General features: G+C 36.1%; 1 protein-coding gene across 1 annotated transcript in view; it reads left to right on the top strand.

The window, feature by feature from the left end:
• TFEC (transcription factor EC) overlaps positions 1–25,223 on the top strand; it is a 90,683-nt gene that overhangs the window by 43,118 nt on the left and 22,342 nt on the right. Inside the window, exons 2-3 of the mRNA XM_053942884.1 lie at positions 13,184–13,435; positions 15,400–15,495. Of these exons, the coding sequence (XP_053798859.1) occupies positions 13,184–13,435; positions 15,400–15,495 (348 nt within the window). The remainder of the gene's footprint in view (positions 1–13,183; positions 13,436–15,399; positions 15,496–25,223) is intronic.

Below are 25,223 nucleotides of genomic sequence, written 5' to 3'. Positions count from 1 at the left end.
TTTTTCCCTGCTTTCAATATCAGCTTAATCTAGATGGTCTAAATTTTCCATTTTTAATTGGTCATTGTGTTTTCCTCTTTCGTAATTGTATTAAACCCAGCTGTTGTTTTGTGGCTACTCATCCTGAGTCAGCATATCCTCCTCTTCTAGCTACTTTGAACATTGCCTCAAAGCTTTCCGGTAAATAGGAGGATAATGCCATCTGAAAATCTCAGGTGACTTGAGTATTCTTCGTTGATACTACTATGCTTAGTTTCTCATTCAAGATTTACAGTGACCTTACAGGGGAAAAGGGGTTTGCTGACATAACTGAAAATAACCTTTTCATTTACCTTGTTTAATGTAAAGTTCCACTGAACTGCACTATAAATGCTTTTGAAGAGAGAAAATAAACACTAATTTAAAATATATTTTGGAAGTGAATATGAAACTTTAGTAGACTACATGAAAATCATTGAAAATGTATGTTAAATTACCTGGGCTAGAGACTCATGGATTAATGTGACAAGCCAAATTCTTCTGCTGGAAATCCAGCCGTGAGGAAGGACAGCAGCAATTTTGCACTTCAAGTAGTGGGATTTTGTAATCTTTAGAGAGGGATACTCCTGCTTAATAAAGAAATCATCCTGACTAATTGTGGGCTGTGCACTCATGCATATGTGGTCAAAGAAGCAATACAAAGGAAAGAAAATCTCAGAGATCAGCACAGCTATAGTCTGAAGCCATGTTTACCTATGCTGTACTTTGTGTTACTTTTCTGTAAGAAAGCCTTCCTCACTATGACAAGCACTTATCCATCTCTTAATTCAGTGGGATGGTCCCGAGGGCCACTAATGTAAGGATAAAATCTGGACGTGAGTGAGAAAAATAATAATTTTACCAAAATCTAACTGTCTTAGGTATGTGCTGTGCACCCAGCTAATGAAAATGTGATGAGCCTGGGTAAGTCTCAGTGATTTCTGTTGTTAAACTACTTTGAGATAGTGCTGAATAAACTGTGATTGTGAACTGGGTTGAGAATAACTCTAGTGTTTGTAGTGTTTGATGTTGAAGATAATTATCTCATTCCAGATTACAATGATAACAAAAGACTACGATAGGAAGAGTTCTGTGTCACAAAGCATTTAGGCTTTATGGGCTTTTGAATGGCAACAGTGATGACAGAATGACAGAAAAGATTGAAGGAAACTGCTAATACGGCCATACTGTTATGCTATTGATTTATTCTAGCACATATTCTTCAGCTAACAACACATTTAAGATACAGATAGGAAGTTTCTTTCCTTTAATGTTCTGTATTGTTTCTTCTTCTTTAACTGAAATTTCAGCCAGAGTTAAGGAAATGCCCTTATGAAACATTTCTCCTTTCTTCCCCTCAAACCGACTGGATATACATAGACATCCATTATTCATGGCCAGATTTGTACTAGTCTTTTCTTGTTTGCTGTTCTGTGTTTGGGTGCCCAGGCTCTGGGGTGATGCTGTTGTGTAGAAGTGATAAAACTGATAGAAGTCCAGGCACTGCAGGTAGGTGATGATGCTGGCCAATCAATATTTCAATATTTTAGCTTCCTGATAAAAATCAGGCTAATTGACTTATACTTTATTTTGGGCATGTGATGGAATCACAGTTTTATCTGCCATCTTCTTAAGCCAGACCACAGAGACTAGCATTTGCCTTCTCTCTGTAACATACTGATTATGCTGCAAAATGCTAATTAACTCACTTGATAATTAAATAAATTTTTTAATACTAATAAACTCAGTTACTAAATCTTAGCATTAACATTCATAGCACACCATTTTGTTACTGTGCAAACATAGTGACATATTCCTGCTGAAAGTTCTGTGGCAAAATACTAAGGACTCTTTATAATTGCTATTGCTATTAAATATTCTTTCTTTCAACTAAAAATATTTCACACAGATACATAGATATCACAATAATTTTTCTAGGCAACTCTAACAATTTTTCAAGTTGTACATTCCTTTCCACATTAGGATCGCTTAATTTGAAAGACTTGTTCTGCACAATACAGCTTATAAATAATGCTCTTAATAATGGCTTACCAGTAGTAAGTTTTAATTCCATATTCACACAGAACTCTTATTTAAACTAAGTGGGAGTTTCTCTTAATTAATCGCAGTAAAATCAATCATCTTTTGTTAATTAACGTTTTTATTTAGTGGCTATTAGTTGGAAACTGTTAAGTAGTTTTAAGTAGTTTGAGCTTAGCCTAATATCTTTCCTCCAACTCCTATTCTATAGTGTCTACTGAGTGCAAAAAGGTTTGTTGTAGCTAAATTGAGATGGAAATACTGTAGAGTACAACTCTGACACTGAAGCACATGTGATTGTTTCTGCTTGGCTGACTTTTGATTCTATTTATGGTGTTTTTACAGCAGTTCTGGTTCTAAGTATTTTTTAAAGGCTGATTTCAGAATGTAAAGGCTGAATTTTGATCTGTTGCATATTAGAAATGGTATTAACATTTTATCTTTTTTTTAACTAATTGAGTTAGTGCTGAATGGAACATATTGTGAACTAAGATTAGTTTAAATACACATCAAAAGGCAAGACTGCTTTCTCACTTCAGTACTGAAAGTACCAATTATGCTATTTTTGTGAGCTTTCCTGTCAACTGCAGAGTACAGCAAACTTAAGTGTTTGGAGCTTTGCATACTGTAAATGCTCCCTGAATAAATTTTTTTGCTTGCCTTGTCTTCAGCAGATGCTCATCAGTGTTAGTCTGAAATGCATGTTTTCTGACCGAAACATACAAAATTGTGGTTCAGAAAATATTCCTCAAAATCAATTACAAATTTTTAAGCAAACATATATATTCATGATAATTTCTGGTAATATTAGGTGTTTTTTCACTTAAAGCTAGGCTCTTTATTTAACTCTTATTTTTAAGAATAGTGACAAACACAAATTCTTTGAAGTTACTAAAATATTTCAAGGACCACGTGCTTAATGCATTGTAAATCCACTGCTACTACTCTCAGTCCATAAGTGGAAGTGTATTGCCAAAAGGGTACACAGATTTCTGGCTGATGTTCAGGTGCTGAAGGTAATATTTGCTATCCCCATTAACAGCATGTCAGCAGCATCCTTGGGGCATGAACGCGCTCAGACTCATTGCAACTTACAGCCAGAAAATGTATTTAGACACAAAATAGGCCAGGTAGATTTTAAAAAAGTTCTTTTACCAACTCATAAGGATTTTTTTTTTAAACTTTTTTGTCATATAGTTATCCTTGAAATGCCATTCCTGTTTTAGACGGAAACATCACCTACTGCTGTTAGCTCACCCAATCTGCTCACTTTGTATGAAAGCACACTCTGTGGCCAGATCCTAAGCTGGCTCAAAATGATGTTGCTGCCTTGACTTCACAAAAATCGTGTTGTGAAGCTGAACCTAAGATGCCTACTTTGAAAGTTTCCCCCCTTGCCCTCTTTATCATTCTGAGGCTGAGGAAATAGAAATAGAAAGCACATTTCTCAGACTGAAGCTAGTTTTGTCTGTACCTTTACAGAAGCTATAACCCTTCACAGGCTTAAAATATCTTGTCCAGCAGATCAGCCTCCCTGATGTGACTATCTCACCAAACCGCCTTATGGCACTGGCCTTTATTTCCTCTGCTCTTGCAGTGCATAGACTGGGGGGGTGCATATTTCTTTACAGTTTGTTGTCAAAATGAGAGAGGACTGAAACACACAAAAAAGGGGTAGTAATAAGCAGTGCTGTCATCTGGTGGTGAAATTGTTACCACTTTTAACAAACTGACCATGCTTTTCAACCAATAGCTTCTTTTTTTCTTTGAGGATGTTGATGTAGTCCCCTTGGTATACATTCATGAGTCTTTCATATTAGAAACAGGAAAATCCAGTGATGTTATCCAAAATGGCTAAAACTTTATTTTTGTGGAAGAATAGCACACCAGAGGTAGGTTTGCTGTGTTCAGGCTTTGAAATTTTCTTCAGCTCGCACTGCCAAAACAACGGAGTCCAAAAGAATGAGGAAGTAAGGGCAAAAAGATATTCTCCTCCCTCAGACACATACTCAAAAGTGAAAGTACTGTTTTCTGCTCTTACAGTTTTACCATCAGTACTTTTCTGCCACATTATAGTTGATGTCCATATCTTTACATACCAGGAAACCTTTTAGATCTAGCTTCAAGGACTGTTTTACTGGATGTAACTGAAGAAGAGGGATATTACTGCCATCACTTAATCTCAAATGATACAGTCTGCTCACCTGGGGAGCCAGAAAAAGTGTACAGCAAACAATGACAAAATTGTTACTTCATGATCTCTCCTCATACTTTTTAAGGCTGACTCCTTTCTGAGTTCTCCTAACCTTTAACGTGAGACAAAATTGAAAAAAAATTATAGCTGCCACAAGAAAAAAAATAGAAATCAAAGAACAAACCAAAATATTTTGAAATTATTGTTACACATAAATTTAGTACACACACCAAATGCATTTCTCCAATGTCAGACCTATATTACAAACTTTACAGATGGATAACAAAATAGACTATACACGCGTTCATAATACAGTCATCTTTTGCCTTCCCTGAATGATTTCATTGGAAGTTAAATGGCTAAAAATGCTGAAATTAAAATATAAGCTTTTGTGTCTGCAAGAATTTTCCTTATTGTCTATTAGCCTGTGTTATATGAGTCCTGTATTTTGGAGTTGATTTTTTTATGTATGACACTTACCAGAAAATCTTGAACTGCTGAATAAAATACATCATTCTGGTTACAGATTTCCCATGCTGCTATAACTGTAATTTCTATGGGTCTGTGCTAGTCATTGGAGTTGACAAATACAGAACTTTTAATGTTGCTATTTTGTTTCTCCTGCAAGGACTGAACAATCCACACTGATGGAAATTCACAGACACTAACATTTTTTTAATTGAAAAGGAGATGATTGTGCTTTCTATAATCAAAACTGATTTTCCTTGAATCTGGTTGTCATATGCTCTTCTCCATTTAATAGCAATTTAGTAACTGACTTAATCTGAATAACTCCTGGAGACAGAGACAAGTAGTTAAATAAAGGTATCAGGACCTAGCTCTTTAAATGTAGCTAGCCATACAAAAAGTTTCTTCACATTCTTGAAATGCAGTAGTCATATTCACTGTCCTGTAATAATACCAACAATAAAGAGGAACTGGAACAGTAAAGATTTATTATATTCACAGATTTCATGAATCAGTGAGAGCATGAACAGGGTCACCGTGCGGAGTCAAAGTAAGGATATTAGCTGGGGTTTCTTAATTTGATTGTGAGCCGTTGTTATGCTTGTGTGGCCCATTACCTGTAGTGGCTGATTTTATTCACAGTTTAGATTTTCAGCTTAAATTCCAAGTTAAATCAAAGGGATGGTTTTGTAAAAATACTTCCTGTAGTTTGCTTTGCTTAACTTTATAAGATGTTTTTATAGTGCAATGTTAAAAACTTGGTTCTTTTCTACCAGTGAAGACCACAAAGTCATTGAGACTCATTGTTACTTTAAAGCATGACAAGCTGGCCTTAAGACCTTAGGGATCCTTTCTTCAGAAGTCAAGCTGGTGATGGATAAGGAGCCATCAGAGCTGTGTGTATCTTAACTGCAGGAGTTCAATTAAGAAGCCAAGAGTGTCTCAGGTACACGGGTGCCAATGGAAGTGCTCTCTTTGATAACGTCTCTGTAGTTGCTCAGTGCAGGTAGTTGGCTTCCCCCAACTCATTTCTGATTGCACAAGGAGGTTAGCACAGAGGAATACCTGAAAGAACTGAGCTCCATCAATGTTCAGTGAGTGCTAGAGAATGCCACAATGGGGAAATGTTATCAAAATCCCAGTGCCTGCATGGGGATTTGTCAGGAAATGGTTAGCTGTAAGATCTAGCTTCTATTAGCCACAGCCCTGAGAGCTCTGCTGCCTTTCTCCTCCTGAGAGAAACACTGTTCTGCTGCCTATGCTGTGCAAAGAAAGTTTTCTTACCCAGCACTGATTTCTGAAAAGTCTGTTTTGCAGTTGTTTTGCTCCCATATTCTTCTTTCTTTTCATAATACTTGGAAGTGTGATGGAGAATTTCCAATTACTCCCACCCTACCTCACATTCATCTGCTATTTTTAGATGCTGAGATACCAAAATACTCAAAAAGTAGTCATTGTTGAAGACATGGTCTTTGTCAATGACCTCTTAAATGTTTCTTCTTCAGTCCCTTCACCCTTGAAAGAACATTCACAAGTTCCTGATGAATATGACATCAAATGTTAAGTAAAATGAAAAATAGTGCATTAGAGTCACATGAGAATTTTTTCTTAACTTGAAACCTGCTGTAAGGCATCAACAAAACACAGCTGTAAGTTTCCATGTCTTTTGTATTCTTTCTTCATGCATATTAATGGGAAGGTCTCATCTAGTCAGATCAAAGTTCCTATAGGAAAAATATTCACATTTAAAAATTAATTACTGTGTTTAGCTTAAGTAATTAATTGGCATAATCATACATGCTTTTATAAACTAAACATTAAAGTGAACAGCCACAGTATTTGGTGATAGTGTTTGGGATAGAACAGAAGTGTATAATTCCTAAGTTAAATTGAATTTTCATTTTATTATTAAATAATTTTACAAATAGTCTTTCCTCAAAAAGTTTAATAAAGAGAGCAGGAGAAACAAACAACTGATATTAATTTGTAATAGATGTTTAAAAGGATTATTTCATAACTAAAAATGATTTTTTTTCCCCTGACCCTTAAAATACATTTGAAAGTCCTAAGATACAGAGCAAAAATAGTCTGTGTTGTGACTGTGTTTCTTATCTTAAAATGGAATTAAAATTTCTGGGTACTTACAGAACATTTTAATAATTAAGAAGGGATAATTAAATGCTTATTTTCTAGTACAGTGGCTGAAAAGAACATGAAGTCCCATCACTCATTTGCAGAGAGGTGTTGTGATCAGGATTGATGATAAATGATGCAATCCTATCAGGGTGAAAAATTTTTCTTCAAAAGCTATTAAAAACACTGAAACAAATTAATATCCAGCGCAAATGGCAAACTTTATTGAAGTCTGCTGAGTTCTGTCCACTATACTATGATCATCTTTAAGCATATTATTTTGTAGCAGAAATTTAAGCATTTATTAAATTCAGAGTTAATTTACCTCAAAGGTTGCCATTAAAATAGCCAGCTCTCAGGTCCAAAACCCCATAAAATCTAAACACAGCAAGAGTTATTAGACCACTCATTCTAATTCCTCTAAAATCATGGACTTTTGTATTGCATTCAATTATTACCTTAGTAATCAGCTTTGAGTTCAAAAATATGTTTGATAAAAGTATACCTTGGATTTGGATACTCTGTCTCTCCCAGAAAGTCATTGATGGTTTGTTTGAAGACAACAGTAGTTAGAGCACTTCCTTTTGAGTACTTCACTGTTTATGCACACAATTTCTGCTATGTTTCATTTCAGTTTGTGGCTAGTGGCTCTTAACACACTTTTTGTGCTAGCTTTCACATTCAGCATGTCCCAGGAATTTCACAATTTTTTTTCACACACTGACAACAAGAACATAACTGAGCTTCTTTAAACTTTCATTGAAATACCTTTTTCTCAGTCTTCAATTACTTTCACAGTTCTTTTCTACATACTTTGTACTTTTCAACAGTGTTTCAAAAATATTTAAGGTAGAAATATTTTTAGGCTTCCATTATTTATCTCTTCTGTGCCATAAAAAAAAGCAGAGTACAGCCAGGCTCCTATTCACTACCTTCTATATGCCATTTTTTCTTTCTTCCTACAGCATCAGTGGGACACTCCTGCTGAGTTGCTGGCTTCTTATGACCCCAGATTCTTTACAGACTCATTGCTTGAGGTGTTTACTTCATTGTTGCATCCTGTATTTTTTTCTCCAGTATATGCAGATTTGTATTACTTTGACTGGGAACACTAGCCTAAAAAGATTTATGCTTTTTAGTTTATTTTCATTAGTCCCAAATCACTGAGGGTAAAATTGAGTAATACAAGACTGAACAGCCCCTCTTTCTGATGCCAAGCCTTTGCTGATCACTCTCTTATGCGTGTTCGTCATCCGACGCTTAATCCAGTTAAAACACGCTTTATTGATACAGTGCAGTGCTATATTTTTAATTAGAATATTGAGTGATACTAAGTCAAAAGGCACACAAAAGTTGAAGTGTATTATACCTACATCGTTATCTTTGGCAACCTAACTTAAAATCTCATCAAAGAGCAGGAGTAGATTTGTTTGACAAGGCTTATTTTGCACAGAACTATGTTGACTAGCATTAATTATATTCCTATATTTTAATAATTTATTAATTGAATCTCTTTTCAGTTTTCCTATTATTTCTCTCGGGAATGATGTTGGGCTAAGCAGCCTGGGAATACAGATGTCACCTGCTTGCTCTTAGTGGAACACCAAGAAAGATGTAGCACTGCTGCTTAATGGAATATCAGTGGCATTGTTCATTCCTTCTTTAGGCCACCTAAATAGGTATTTTTTCTTAATTTTGACATGCTATATTTTCTTTTACTAGCAGAAGAAAAATTCCATCAGCAAATTGTGAAGTAAAACCGCTTATGTAAATAAACTACTGAAAGTCTAGGTATGCCATTGCTGTACAATATATTCGAATTGAAAGCAAACTTAGTGTGAATATGGGAAAAGATATTACACAATTGTACTGCAGTGTTACAATATGATGGTGCGTGCTCAAATTAGGAAGAGCAATTGAAGAAGTCTGAATATGCATCTGTAATTCTGAAAGGCTGTTATGTTCTTGTTCCCAGAACTGGCTTGTCAGTGAGATATAAAATAGAAGTAGGTACAGTCAATTTCCCATGCATTGGAATCTTTTTCCGGATTACAAAATCCATCTCAAAGTTTTGATTTCTGTTTTGGCTTTGTGGAACTGGTGGAGTTATAATATTTGCATTGGTGTTGGATGCTTTTGATTTCCTTCATGCTTGAAGTTTCTGGTTCTGAGTAGACTTTAAATTCACTGTGTTTAGGAAAGCCAGATACTAAACAAAAGCAGTACCTAGAAGGAAGTGCCTAATCTATTAACTGTTAGATTTTATGCTGTCCTTCATTCCTCAAATAATCTGGGATAATTAGTATTTAAAGTACATGGCTACAGCTGCTGCAAGACAATGTCTGGGAGGAGAACCAGCACTTCATCTGCACAAATTTATCACCTTGTTACACTTTGCAGATGTGATATCAGGAGCACTTTGCAGGAAGGGCCGGGTAAGCGACTATACTATGGGCTAGAGCAGATGTACCAGTAGAACAACACTAAGTCCCAGGCTGTGTCTGAGGTTTGTCTGAGCCAGGGTCTGGATCATTAGGTGGTCACTGAGGGCCTACTTTTTGCTAGATATTAATAGAAATCAGGTATACCAACAAGCAAGGCCATCCATCTCACAAAACAATAGGATAGCAGAAAGGCATTTAATAGAAAATGGTCTGCTGAGAGCTAGAAGATGTGCTTTATCAAATCACACTGCTTAATTTTTGTCAGAGATGTGAATCCAGGTTTCACAGATGTGCCAGATTATTGGATGCACTGTCCTGAAAATAATTTCAGGGTCTTCCTTCATGCTTTTCTGCTTTAAACAGAGAATTAAATATTCATTGACCCACAGAGACAAAAAAAAGAAGGTAACCCTATATCCAGACTGTTGTGGACTGCCACTGTAAAAGGTACATCAACACCGGAATCTTAAAATTCCACATAGGCTCTGGTAAAATATTGTCACAGATTATGGGAATTCCTCAAAAGATTCTGAATTGAAAAATTATGGAAGTTTTTCAATTTCTGGAGGTTTTTCAATAACCTCCACTGCTGGAGTTTACCACATTAGGATTATTAGGAAAAAAAATTCTTCTATTCTGGATTATCTTTTTTTCGCACTTTTGTTTTTTTTTCTGAGAAAAATTGTATTTTGTGGATCTAAAACATGCCCATGATTCAGGTCTCTAAGCAGCTAAGTCCATGTTTGTCTTGGTTATTTTACTTGTGAGATTGCTTTATGTGGAACTGATATTTCAGTCTTTTGCTTTTTTGCATTTATTTCACTGAACTTCTCACCTGACACCATCCTTTTTTCACCAGACTTGATAATAGTTATTCAGCGTTTCTGTATGTAGATTATCAATTTAAATTTACATGTTTTTAGATTTCTTTTGCTTCTTCAGGTTCTCAGGGCCTTGTCCAGAAAAGTGTTGAAAATCTCCAAGGATGGAGACTCCACAGCCTCTTGGGGCAACCTGTGCCGGTGCTTAACTGCTCTTTGTGCATCATTAAAATGAAACTCAAAATCAAGTTAAAGTTTAGCATTTGCAATTTTTTGCAATACTTAAAAGAATTAAAGTCATCTGCAATATTCAGAAAATCTAAGTTGAAACTTACCTTCATATCACTGATAAAAGATAACAGAAATCATGCAACATCCCAATGGAGAATAAATCAGTCATGCTTGGAATAAGACACTGGACTATCTGGTTTTATAAAATTATGAGGATTTGAGGTTTTACTCCTACTTCACACATATTACATGCACAGTTTTAAAAATAAGTTCTATGTTTAGACAGCTTGACTTGCAATCTCAATATTACTTTCTCATAGTATGAATTTCCCCTCCCCCCACTCCACTTTTATTGTACATTAACAAAATGATTATAGTTTTCCCATTCTGCTTTGTCTTTACATTGTGGTTTGATTTTAAAAAGTGCTTTACTTTAGCAGTAGACTTATTTAGAATATATAAAGATGAAAATCAGGGCATAGATCTATTTTTAACCTCAAAGATTCTGCTTTGTAATGACTGTAACTGGTGCAGTAAAGGGGTGGAGAGGTTTGCAAAACCACAGCAACATAGATCGTGTCAGCAAAGCTTTAATTCTTTTTCTGCCTGTGTAAGATCAGGACAGGATATAATCACTGAAAGATTATCATACTAAATAAGCACTTCTGACAAACTGTTTTTTACCTAATGTGCAGTTAGCTCAATGTCTTACACAGAACTTCCCTTTGCCCAGTGGGATGGCCCTGTGGTGGTTTACTAAGAAAACAGGATGCACAGAGATTTTGGTGTGCCACTAGCAATCGGGGGCCCAGACGGAAAAAAAAAAAAAAAAACAAGCCATTGACTTTTCAGCAGTTTTCTTGTAGCAGACCTATAGAAATTCCTTATTAAAAGCACATTTAAAACAAGGTAGTATAGATCTTGGACACTGCAATTTTCTTATGTTTCCCATTTAATTTGAAAGTATATGATATTCTTGATTTTATGCTTCAGGTAGGCCTGTAGAAATTCTAAGGCAGAAATTAATTGCTCGTTACAAAGGGTTCATCAGCTTCATTAAAGATAAAAAATGAGTAGGGGCAAAATGCAGTAAATGCAATTGTCACCTGTGTGTTAATCCAACTTTCATTTACGCCACATAAAGAATCTGTGTTTTCAAAGCTGTTGATTGCAGAGTTCTGCACTGCTGGAAAGAGATCTTCATCAGTTTAAGTACTGCAAGGCTCTGGGTAGTGTCACTCTGTGTGGATTCAATCCGTGAGTGCAGAGTCCAGCACAATCATGAATTGTCCATGGATGCTTCTAAAAGAGCAGCAGACAGTGAAGATACACAGAGAAACCTTGCTCCAGCCATCCAATGGGATATATTTGTTTTCCCTTAATACATTTGACTTTGTCCAAAGATAATAATATGGTTAAACTAGCATGTGATAGATTTAATTGGAATATCATTTAAGAAAATGCTTGAATATCTTATTTTCAATATGAGCTTAAGTATGAAGGACTAAAAAGACACATAAGTATCTGAATTATTTATGATTTTACATGTATCCTTACACATGATAAATCAGAGCTTAAACTAACTGTGCATTATGCACTTTCTAAAACTATCACAAAAGTCTAAGTTAAGACAAATAATGATGTAAGTAAATCCCAAATATACATGAAATTTTTGCAACCTTATATATTATACACACCTTCTTAACATAAATCAGGGGAAAATCCAAACAGTGTATTTAAGATTTTATACCAATATTTTAATGGAATATTATTTAATAACTTTAGGGTTTACATCAAAATAATTAATCTCATATTCATTACTGCATGGCTTAGTCTTTTTTATATGAATGGAAAATTAGTTTAAAGAAGCATAATTAAAATTATACTGTAATGATTAAAAATAAAGTAGGTACTGCAATATGTACGAAAATATGACTTCAAATGAAAACTGCTTTTATGGCTATCTATCTCTGCTTTTGTATTTTAGGGGAATCAAAAAGAAGTTTGCTTAAATGACTAAATATTTTTCAGAAAAAAGTCTTTAAAGTTTTCAAAGCAACTCTTGCTATTATTTAACAAATATTAATCATGCTTACAGAGGCCACTCGAGAAAAATTTATTACAAGACATTTGTTACCAGTCATGCCATAGGAACAGAAGAGAGCCACAGGGCTGAAATGACAGTAAGGTTTGTGTATGCAGTGCTCCTCTGGTAGTTAAATTGCAGGAATGTGACATTGATCTGAAATGGGAGCTGTTTGAAGTAGCAACTGTCAATCTCTACAATCAAAGGATGGCCCAAAGTCTTATTCAATCAGCCATTTTGGCAGGACCACTGAGTTTATGAAGCCCAATCCACTAAAAAAGTGATCTGTCCTCAAGAGGCACTTCAAGAAGTCCACACAGCTTGTGGATAGTGAGCAGTCATTCAGAACTACAGCTTGGACTTTATTGCCTAAGTACAGCAATGCCTCATTTTAGTGACTGTACTTATTACAAGGTGAGACAATTGTGGATTGAGGTGTGAATGAATTTCTACTGCTGCTATTATTTAAAATTGGTTGGATGATATTTCTCTGTGCATTTATTTACTCTTTCATGTACAAAAGAGTGAATATTAATTTTAGAGTTCATATATGCATGTGGATTTGATTGAAGTGATCTCAAGAGAGATCACTTTTAATTGAGAAAAATGTGTAGCATATTTCTGGTCTTTTCTCAGGAACATAGTTATCTTTTCTAATTCTGTTTTTGAAATATTTTTAAGTGAGCATATATATAAATACTGATACTAGCAACTTGAAACTTCAGTAATTATTTCTATTCCTTCCCAGGTACAAACACACTTGGAAAATCAGTCTAGATACCACATACATCAGAGCCAGAGGCACCAGGTGAAGCAGTACGTGACCCTCGATACCAAGCTGTCCAGCCAGACGCTCTCACTGTCCCACTCTCATACAATCCAGCCCGTGGGAGTGACCTCCATTCTCCGGAACGGACACATGCCTCCAGTGAGCAGCGCTGGCACTCCGGAAAGCCCTGTCACCAAACTGCTGGCCCTTGGGGGCGAACACGAAAATGCGGTAGGGTGGAGCTGGGTAAAGAAAGGGGAACTGGGCTCTGTCTACTTCTACAAAAATATTACATCACCCACCTTGCACTAGAAGTGGGCGAGACATGACTTTCTTAACTTTCAAGGGGTTATGGCATTTGCTTTCTGTATCCTTTTGAATTATGTGGGTTGCTCCCTCGTGTGCCTGTGAATAGCTTACTACAGCATCAAGCTTTTAGACTGCTTCCAGAGAAAATGTACTGTTGCAATCTTTTTACATATACGTCATATGTTGCTGTACATTTTCTGAATACGCACTTTGCAAAGAAAAACATCCTTTTTTCAGATGGGAATTGTTTCTGTCTAAAGGTATTAACCTAGCTGCATAAAAAAATGTTAAATACAGATTACCTTCAATATGTAACTGAAAAAATCACTCATTCATTTTTCAGTTAGCTGCTATATTTTTATGTGGGTTATCTTGAGTAAATTGGCAAAGATGTGCCAACTTTAGTGCCACCATTGATTTTAATAGAGGTTCAGCTACAATACAATATCAGATTCTTAGCCAGTGTGAGATGTAGGTCATTACAGCTTTTAATACTTCAATAGATTTCAAAAGAGACTGTCTATTAAGTAAAAGGGGAATTCCTACAGAAATGAGAAATGAAGATGCTGTAGCATGTCTTGAACTTTAATAGAACAGAAGAATCTTACAAATACACCATGACTCATTCGAGCATTTGGCGGTAATGTAGCTAAGCATGAGGGAGCCCATAAAGCTTCCTGGAGAGTTCATCTGGGGCATCTCCATTCCTTCTGCATTGACAACTGACATTTTAAGTCAGATTTATGGATTGCTTGAGCTACTTTAAAATACTATTTTAAATGGTCTTTGTGGACACCTATGTGACCACCTCCATGGTGGCAAAGTGCAGTGTGCTGAAACTGTTCTCAGGCCTTTTGGGTCTCTGATCAGAAGCCTGCCCTGTACCACTCTCAGTACTGGTGCGCAAGAGAGCGCCTGGTGAAGACTGGGAGGGTGATACCTGGCACTGGCAAGATCCTGGCAGCTTTGCAATGATTTGCATAATCTCATCTCAGACTCAAGGGGATAACTATCATCATGTAATTTCTTAATGTGGGTGTGCCCTGTGGTTGAGAATAGGCTTTAGATATATTAGTAAATAATATAGACCAAACACCCAGGTTGGTGCAATAAACGGCACTCCTTCATATTATTTAATTGCCAGCATTTCTTGGTATCATTTTGGCCCTGATGGTGCTTTCCTAGATAAGTCTGGGCACAAATACTGGCACAGTAGTTCTGTATTCTCTGGTTTTAGAGAGGGAGAGGAATGAATGTATGAGCTATGCTGGGCCATGTCCAAATCTATATGTATCTATAGGTCTTCAAAGTACTCATTGTTTCATACCAAGTAATTATTGAGTTATTCCATCTGTCTCAGTAGTTTTTGGCTCAGATTAGATCAAAAGTGAGACTTAGATCAAAAGCTGTCTGTAAAAGTATCCAGTGTTCTGCTAAAAAAAGAAACCTCTACCTGCTGAAGAGAGCAGCATGTAACATCAAACCTTGAGTGATTCATAGAGTTGCAGAACCACAGGTTCCTCTCAGACTTCCTGCACCAATGCAGCAATGCACTGTGGATATGATACATTTGATCAAGATGACAGGTCACAGTTACAGCTTAAAAATGCACTCCTGCCATCTGATTGTGGTGCTGCAATAAGGTGTTAAAATAGGGGCGTGGGCTGATGTTTAAGAGAAAGATGTGCCTTGCTAAACCACAACTATTTTCACAAGAAGTAAAAAATGTGAATATTGTATAGAAGTGTTTGAATAGTAAGATATAAAGTTCTGAAATTCAGTTTTACTGCTGATATAGATATTCAAGATTAATTCCTCTGTATTTTAAAAATAACTTTTTTCCATTATTATTTGTAGTGATTTCTCTTAAAATATTATTTTATCAGATGGAAGAAGTTATTGAAGACATAATCAATATGGAATCAAATTTTAATGATGAAGGGATAGGTTGTTCTGAAACTCCTTTATTAATGCAAAGAACTGTAAGTATTTTGTTGAATTTCATCTTGCTTTTTATACTAGAAAGCTTCTTTGAGTGGTTCAAGCACATCACAATTCAGAAACTAAGGAATAGTATCAGTGGACTGTTCTCCTTTCTCTTCAGCTGATTGCCTTTTTGTCAATAATTATTAAAGAGAAGGGCACCAGTGTGGTGAGACATAGCTGTTTTAAATGGTCTGAATAGCATGTGGGGTTCTAGCCCAGCAAAATGCTTGTTGCATAACCCATTGGAGGTACTGATGTCTGTGCAGTGCTAAAAATAATAAGAATAAAAAGTCTCTGGACTCTAGAAGGCCTTTTAAAGCCTTGCTTAAAGATCCTTCTACCTCAACTAAAAAAAAAGGTCAAAACATCCCCATGTAACAGTTTCTATGGTACAGTGGTTTCTCCAGTGTCTTATCCTGAAGCAAAGCTCTAGTTCTGGATTTTCATTCAGACAAATTGCATTTAGTTGAATAATTTCAAGGACAAATAAGAGGAATGTTACTTCTTCACAAGAATTAATGTAACAAACGCCAATTTTATGGTGTCTCTTTGTGAATAAATGTGAAAGGACTAACAAAAGCTAGTTATGTTTCCATATATCTTACATATTTGAAGAGGAAGGATGGAGCTTTTCTGGACACAAAAACACACAGAGTGTTATTATTTATGAAAGTAATACACATCAGTACTTATAATGCACTTTACAGAAGGATATATGTTGTCCTCTCTACCCTAGCTGATGTCCAGAACTGTTTGTCCTCAGGGCTTTAAACTGTACACCCATGAAGGGGAACTTGAACCTGACGAAGGCAGGAGGATTTTCACAGGCTTTGACAATCCATCAAGTTCATGTCAAAATATAGTCAGGTGCTTGCTCTTTATCGCCCTCTGGAGAAACATCTTTTTCCGACTTAAAGAACTTCACTGGCTCCAGAAATACCTTAGGAGACATGATCTCTACTCCTCTATGTTGTCCACTATACAGTCCAGCATTAATGCCAATTAACATTTCCATGAACACCTGATATTTACATGCTAACTACAGAACTAATGCAACTGGACTGACTTACACATATCTCTGTACAGAATATAGCAAAGAAATGGTCCCTGAGGAGTGAATTAATATTTTGGCTCAAATTAATGTGAGGTGGGGGAGGATAATTTCAGGTATGATAGCGTGGGATGGTGATGAGAGGCATGAATTCTGGATTTTGAGCTGAAGTCATACTCCCTCAAAACCTTTTCAAATTGGATGATATTAATCTGTCCTAATTCCAGGTTCATTAGCCTTTATCTTTAGCCTTGAAGGACATTGGCCTCTAAAACTTATTAAATATCCTACTCTCAATGAGGAAGGAAATATGCAATATCTTTTAGACTTGATAATATTGTACTTGCAAAGATTTGGGACTCTTGAAGTGCCTCTGGGACAAGTAATCGTATTTGGATTTTCATTTGTGCTGAGGAAATCAGCAGGCTGATAGGTAAGCCAGGGAGTAGCACACATTTCCAAATCGCTCTGTTCAATATTGTGGCAAAATAAAGCCTGTCTTCAACAAGGCAGGCAAACTGCATCGGAGTGAGGAAATTGAGCAGTGTCTCTGCTTCTGCTGTCTTCTCTTTTAGCACTGTGCACTTTAAAAATATACAAAAGAATTAGGCACATGGAGATGATCTCAGGCATTTAGCTCATGCCACTGGGTTTTATGCCATCTTTCAGGCAACATCCTAAATCTGCCAGCAAAATTTTGGTCATAAGCTGTGCAATAGAGAAAGATAGAGACACAGGTAGAAAATATTTTTTTATATCCAGTTTTTCATTATCACATTAAACATAATGAAATTTCTTTATCTGAGCCAAACATATACGTATTACTAGAGTATTGGACTAGGAGGCATGATCAAGAATGAGAGAACATTTAATTTAATTTCCCTGAGATGTGCTGGGTTTGTGCTGTACTTCAGCAAGGACCCATAGTAGCTCTGACATGTGCACAAGGTACCTTGCTGTGGTGGCCGACATAAACATAGAGTAAGTGAGATTACATCTGAGACTAAGTTGTCTCCATATCTGACTGATTTTGGTTTTCTCTTTAAAATTCTCCAGCATAATTCCTAAGTATTCCTAGAAGTTCTTTTTTAGATTTTGCTGACTCGGGATTGTCTTGATTTTGCAAATTGTGCAGAGTAATCTCTGAAATTCTGAAATGGACTGACTTGGTTTTCAGAATGTGATAAAAGGCTCAAATGTTTTTTCAGCAAAATCTTTTCTTGAAAAAGATAAATTCATGATGCCATTTTTCTATCTCAGTGTTCTCAATGGCTTACTCAATGGCTGAGTAATCTTCCCACTTTTTACGGTGCAACCTGTTGTGTTTGCAGTGAACTAATGTTTACTTTAGTTAAATGCACCCATGTACCATTTTAATGGCACGTTAAATGAAGACATTGAATTCTGTGAGACCACTCATGGGAATAATTGCTCAAAGGCTCATTGTCTGACCCTGAATTAATGAATTACAGTTATGCATTAGTAGAATCAGAGAAGTGAAAATAAGAACATTCCTCCATCTCTCATTAAAATAATTACAGCTTCTGAGGAGTGGATTATCTGGCTTGTGTTTGCACCCAAATTTATAATTTCATGAAACTGTCTGGTTTTGGGTGATCACTTAAGAATTACTTAAACTAGGGAATTTTCTGGCTGTGTTTCTATTGCTTTTCAGAGTACCCTAATGGCAGAAGCCTACTTTTTATAACAATCTTTTAGAAGTTCAGTTAAAATGTATGACTAGGTCCTTCCTACATACAAGAGGTCTAGATTCCTCTGAAAGAATTTGTAAACCAAATTATATCTTTGTTCATAAAGCATAACTTAAAAAAAATCATAGCTATTCTTATGAACTATCATTTAATGACAACTATTTGTTCATTATGGAGAAGGTAAGATTTAATAAAAAAAAAGATGGCAGCAATTTAAAGTAATTTTTTCTTGTAGTAATAATTTAGTTTTATGAAATTTTAATTAACAGACAGCAGGGTATTTATTCATTATAAGAAAATATTTTTTCTTTAAGTATCACATTAAGAGCAGCAGGTTTGTTCATGACCGTATAAGAATCATTAAAAAAAATGAAACAAGTAATATATGAGTGAGTTGTAGAAGTGAACTACTGTCACATAGGTCAGATATAGTGACAGACATTTGAAAAGTAAATACTTTTCATTTTTATCAGAAGTTCATTCTTATTCAAAATCCTTACAGCCTATGTAACATTTTGTAGGGAATTCAAACTATATTAGTACTTCCAAATGTTCAGAACACAGGAAGTGTAGGTGTTTAGGTCTGTTGAAACAAAGCATATATTACACCATCATTAATAGTTTAGGGCAGGTAGTAAAAAGCTCTGCTCTACATTGCTTTTAATATCAGCAAGGAGAAAAATTTAAGAAACATATTAAAGTAGATGTTGAGAGCATTAGAGCATTAGTGAAGAAAGAGCAGAGTTAAAAAATAGGTTCTCTGTGCTTTTCAAGGTGTGATTTCACAGTGTGTGATCTTTTGAATCACTTCTTTGTACCTAATGTTGTTTTGTTTTGATAATGTACATATGCAGCCCTAGGACTCATGAGTAAACCCAGTAATCTAGCAACCACAGTGGAGATCTGTATGAAAACAGTCAGCAATTTACCAGTACTTTAATTCAGAAATAACTGCTGCAGTCCAAATAATCACTGTACAACTGGGATAATGCTCTCTACTTGACATGCAGTCCACTAAAACTTATGTCAAAAGCATTAGGAGATTGACTGGCTTGGAATGAGAATGAAGTGAGAGGAATTTAATGTTCTGTAATGGCACAGGCCTCTCTTGCGCAGACCTGGGTGGGACCAGCAAGAAAAATAATTTAATCTTGTGAATATTTTCAAGGATTCTAAGTTGGTTTTTTTTCTGGTGCACAAGAAAACATGAGCTTTCAGCACTATTTTTGAAGAAACCTGGGGAGAGAGGCTCTGTAGCAGTTAGATGGCTGGCAATGAGAGCTAAGAAATAGTTGCACAGCAATGCTTCAGGCAGAGCACTACCATGAAATTGGATTTCAAAAAGTCACCAGGAGAGACCCAGCAGCTGGTATATTGAATCAGTTCAGCTCCATGTTGCTGGAGTAGTCAATACTGAATGCCTGAACTAAATGGAGCAGTTCCTTTCAGATTGGAAGAAAATTGAAAGCTACTTCATGGAAAATATTATCATTGAATTTTTTTCCACGTCCAGTACCAAATAAAGCCAAGAAAAAAATGTTTCCATGTTGATGCAGAAAGAAATTATTTACTGTGAGAGTGGTGAGACATTGGAACAGGTTGCCCAGGGAAGTTGTGAATGCCCCAACCCCAGCAGTGCTCAAGGCCAGGCTTGATTAAGGCCTTGAGCAACCTGGTTTGGTGGCTCTGCCCATGGCAGGGAGGGTTGGGACTAGATGGTCTTTAAGGTCCATACTAACCCATTAACATTCTATGATATTATGATTTATTTGTAATATTTAAGAAATGTTTTCTTTAAGCATCCCTTTGAATGACCTTAGCAGAAAGAATGTCGGGAAAAGAAGAATTAAACCAACCAGAGAAGGGAAGCCAAAGCACCTGGGCATGCTGGAAGTCAGGGGTTGTGCCAGCTGTGAGCTGGGGAAACAGGTGGGCAGGGGAATAGTGGCAAACTCTGTAAAGGTGGTGCCTTGCAATGGGTCACCTCTTCAGGGATCTTCTGAGGCTTCACTGCTTCACTTTCATTTCATATACTCATAATTCAGTATTTTACCAAGATTGGGAGACACTGTTTATTTCCAGTCTGCTTGGGAGTCAAGTCAGTGGGATGGCTTCACTTCTGCCACTCTTGCATGAAAAAAGCTTGTGGAGAAAATCCTCAGTGGCTGCATGGCTAGCTTGCATTTGTTTTGCTCCTTTGGCATTTGGAAAAAATAAAAAAAAACAACTTGTGTTGTACAGGTACCGTGTAGAAGTTACATCAGGATAGGACAGATAGATGTTTTCCTTTAATTTTTATGATTCTATTAACTACAGCTGGTATAAAGTTCTGATTAAATCAGTTAACTCTGCATTTGATTTTAGGGAGACACTATTTATTAGTAAAAGCATAGTTCATTCTGTCTGCAAAATCTCACTGCTATTACAAGGTCTTTGAGGTCACAGTTTCTCATCATGACATTAATAATTTGTATTTGTATTAATTATTTCTTAAATATTGATGATGACCATCTGGATGGATTGCAAAAGCTGCTGTCTGTCCCATTCTCAGGAACCAGAAGGAAGAAATTCAAGTAGCATTCTCCAAAGTATTTTATTCAACAAGTGCTCTAATTATTCAGTCATGAAGTAAAGCCAGCTTTCCACTAGAGGTGCATATAGCATTGCTGATCTAGGCAGCCCCCTACTGAACAATCACGAGTACTTTTTATTTAATGAATACTGATGTAATTTGGCAACCCTTATAAGTTGATAAAATCTGCTAAAGTTCAAAACCATTTTAGAGAAAGGGCCAGCGTAAACATTAACAACCTCATTTGCTTAGGTTGGCTAACTTGAAAAGGCTGCATAACATCAATGAAAATGCTTTGTCAATCACATTCTACACTAGATTAGTCTTAAAGTCCAAGGAAGAATCAAAGTTCACCTAAGTATATAAACTTCTGTCGAGCACTCTCTGGTATCATTTACAAGTTTAACGAAAAAGAGAAATGAAGGAGAAGAAACAGTCAGTAGCTATTGAGGAAATAATAGACGCCTCAAAAATAAAACTGGTGAGCAAATATTTTCTTTGTCTTCCTTCAATACTATAAAAGTGTTAGGTAGGAAATTGTGTCTTTCAGTTGCTTCAGCTGCAAAAAAACTAACTATGAAAAGCACAATTTCAGAACTCCTCAGGCCTGTTTGGTGCAGCTGGAAGTATCTTTTGTTATCACTGCCACTGCTGTTTTGAATGTCATACAAATGTCAGATGTAGGTTTGCTTTTGGTATTTCAGACAATTTAGTAGTTTAAGGTGGAAATGGGCAGTGTACAGCTCTCTTGCCTGCACAATTTACCTCATGCTGTATAAAATGGTCTTCATAGAACACAGCATGCATTACTTTGGGTCAGGAGAAGAACTGTGATCTACTTTTACTCAGCTGCAGCATTCAAGAGCTGTGCAAAATGACCAAAAAGTTCAGCTCTGTCTCTGGCACAGTAACAGACCAATGTTTACTAATCCTTCTCTATTTTGGAGGTAGAACTCTGGCTAAAGGGAACCAAAATACTTAATCTTCATGCAACTGTAGTAAAGTTTACATAACTCTGAAATTAAGGGAAAATGTCTTTTTTCCTCTCTGGTTTCCTCTTTCTAAAAGGTAAACAGACAGAAATGAAAGTATTATTCAAAAATATACAGTTGTTTGTATGCAAGTACCTTTTACAAACACGGTCTTTATGTCAGACCTTAACATTTTTTTAACAGAAGTAAGAGAAAAGGATAATTAAAACAGGTTTCTAATTCTCCCAATATTAATTCCTTCTTTATTCCAAGCCCCTGTGCAGCAGGATCTGCCAGAAAATTCCTGCTGTTTGTGGCCACCAAGAAGATTTTGTTTTATCCCAAAACCTCTGCTGCATCTTGTGTTGTTCTCTGTATACAGCAATGCAAGACTTGAAGACCTTAGGATGTGGCAGGCCATAAAGAAGATTATATTTAGCTCACTGCTGTGTGCAGCATACAGGTTATGATGCCTTCTGGAGAGAAACTGTACGAGTTACCCTCAATGGCATTTACATAGGTTGAATAAAAGACTTGTGAGCTCAGAGGCAACAATAGTGGCCACTTTGTTCTCCAGGTGCTGTCAAGCTTTTTACTACAAGAGAAAACTAGGTTGTGGAAAACAAGGATTTCTTTAAGTCCATTTTGATAAATACACTTTCAAAAGTACAAATCTTAGCACTTTTCTATCAGCCTAGGCCTTCAATGACCTTTAATATATGTGTAAAGTAGTTTATTAAGTAGCTGACTATTTACACTATATTTAAATTTATATTTATACATATTTATACTTACACTAGAAATATGCATTTGTGAATTTATCTGAAATCAAACACTACAGAAAGGATTTTCAACCAAAATGAAATTCTGCATGGTACACCCATGTGAACACACTAGAACAGAGAAACCTTACTGTAATATGTTCAGAGACTTAGGTGTTAGATGACATCTCAGAGGACATAATATAAAGCATAAAATATATCGAGTATACAATATTTTCACTTCTCCCTCAGCCTCAATTTTTCCACTTTTTTGTGCTTTTCATTGTTTTTAGAGGAAGAATTTAAATGATTTGATATATGCATTTGCATGCTGTATCCAACAAAATTGAAGTAAGGTGGAACCAGGAATTAGTGCATTAGCTGGTGTTACTTGTGAAATAGTAAAATAGCTAACAGATCTATCATTTAATTGGCATCTTTTGTTTTCAGAACCTGAGGTTTAGTGGGCTGTACTCTTATGAATTGATATCCATCTGCAAGTTGAATGATGACATTATCACAGCATCACTTAACTTCTGGACTGTGTCTGTTAATTTTGTGATCAGAAAAGTAAAAAAGAGCTAAAAACATACAGTTAAAAGGTAGTAATTGAAAGAGCATATATGTCATGCAAAGGGTTGATTCTCCACAAAATTCCTTTGCTTGGTCATATTTGATCAGACATTTATCTAGACAATGGACTTCTAAGTATATGATCAGGGCAGAAATGTACTATGACTGGAATATGAAGAGAGTTCATTTTTCTCTGATGAATAATGAACCATCTTGATGATCATTATTGGACGATAAAAAATGAACCAGTTTTCATGCATAATATATAATATCTGATATAATATATCTGAACATTAAGTCCCTGGTTGAGGACTGTATAATTATGAAACATGTTAAAGACAAATATAGAAGGGGATACAATTTGTTCAGATGAAAACAAATCTGAGAAGGATAGTATTTTCTGCTAGTCTCTTTGCATAATAAAATGAGAAAACGGAACATTTTTTAATCGTTATTGCTGAAGACCATTTGTACTCAAATATAAGTATTTTATATTGCAATTGGAAAAGGACCAAGAAAATTTAGCTGTAAATAGGATCTTCTAGATTCTGAGAAAAGTATACTACAACTTCTTTGGCAATTAATAGTGCAAACACATCCTTACAAATAAAAAGGATTACACAGCTTGTGTTCAACTTTCTTCAAGCAGCACAGCAATTGAGAAAGAAAGCTGAACCCTAGTCTTTCCAGCACAGTACTTGTATTGACAAGATTATGCATCCTGTCTGCAATAAATTTGAAAAGATGAAAAGTCACAATTTATTAAAACACACATTGAAGATACAAGAACTGCCCCAGTTTTCCCTTTGTCAAAACCTGCAAACACCCATTATACCAGGTATTGTTATTTAGAAAATGGATTTGTTAATATGTATTAATGTACATTTATTGATCAATTCACTATTTGGCCAAATTCAGTGTACATTTTGAGGTCAATCTGTGAACTTGAGAGACTGAGAAAAGGTTTTGTTTACCTGTCATGAATAAATTGTAAAGGCATGACAAGCAATCAACTGTTTTTTTATGTTTGGTACCTCAGTAACACAAACACAAACTTTTATGTCATATGTGAAATGAACTGTGGACACAATTCCATATTAAGATTTTTGTATTTGGGATGCATGAATGGGATAATAATGTAAGCATTGTGCAAAATTCCCACTTTTGTGGGTTTTTTTCTTTAATTAAAATGATTAAGCAAGAAACACATTGAAATAGATGGATGCTAATTTCTTTTGTGGCTAAGAAGAAGTAGCCTCATTTTACAAAACTGTTCCTTGAAGTGTTGCTAGCAATTAAGTTCATGAAAACATGATTTAAGTGGGATATATTTAGGGGTGGAAAATTATAAAATATTGCACTAATCTTTTGTTTTAGATGCAGTCTGAACAAATACCAATTTTTACCAAGAACCAAAACAAATTTTCTCTTGCAGATATGGTACTCAACCTTTCAGTTTAGGCAGCTACATAGTCTCTCTCTTCTTGTGACAAGTAAAGCTCCATGTGTTCTGGTTCCCTGTGAAGTTTGCCAAGTCTGCAGGTGCAGTACAGGCCATCTGACCATGTGTAATACGGTCAGCGATCCTCAGAATGGTCTGCACAGCACAGCAGCTGCTGTGGAAACATCACACACACTGTTACTGCAGGAAACAGGCACACTTGGTGGGTTGTTTGTTGCAGCTATTAACCCCGGAAAAAAGGGTAGCAAAGGAAGTTCCCGCTAGCAGGTCTATTCCTGCAACTTCCTTCCCACTTGCCTCTTTTCATGAGCACTTCTGATCCAGGTAGAATGAAGATGTGTGGTAGAGGTAGTCTGGTCAAGAGCCCTGTCTTCTCTGGGGACATCCTGACCTTTCTAATCACACTTGGGCTTTGTGAGTGCGACTGTGAGGAAGTGAGCCCCTTGGAGAAATGGCAGCTGGATAACAGGAGAGTCTATCCTGTTGTCTGTTTGCAGGCTCCTCAAGGGAAAGCAGGCTAGCTGATGAACTGTTTTGACCTGTCAGGACAGTCCAGATACCTTTGATGAAGAGCTCTTGATATCCTAGGGTTTAGCCATTTTAGACAACTAGAACATGTCAG

Source organism: Vidua chalybeata, chromosome 5, assembly GCF_026979565.1.
Source record: "Vidua chalybeata isolate OUT-0048 chromosome 5, bVidCha1 merged haplotype, whole genome shotgun sequence".
NCBI lineage: Eukaryota > Metazoa > Chordata > Aves > Passeriformes > Viduidae > Vidua > Vidua chalybeata.
Note: the sequence above shows the minus strand (reverse complement) of the source record. Positions and strands in the feature narration are given on the sequence as shown.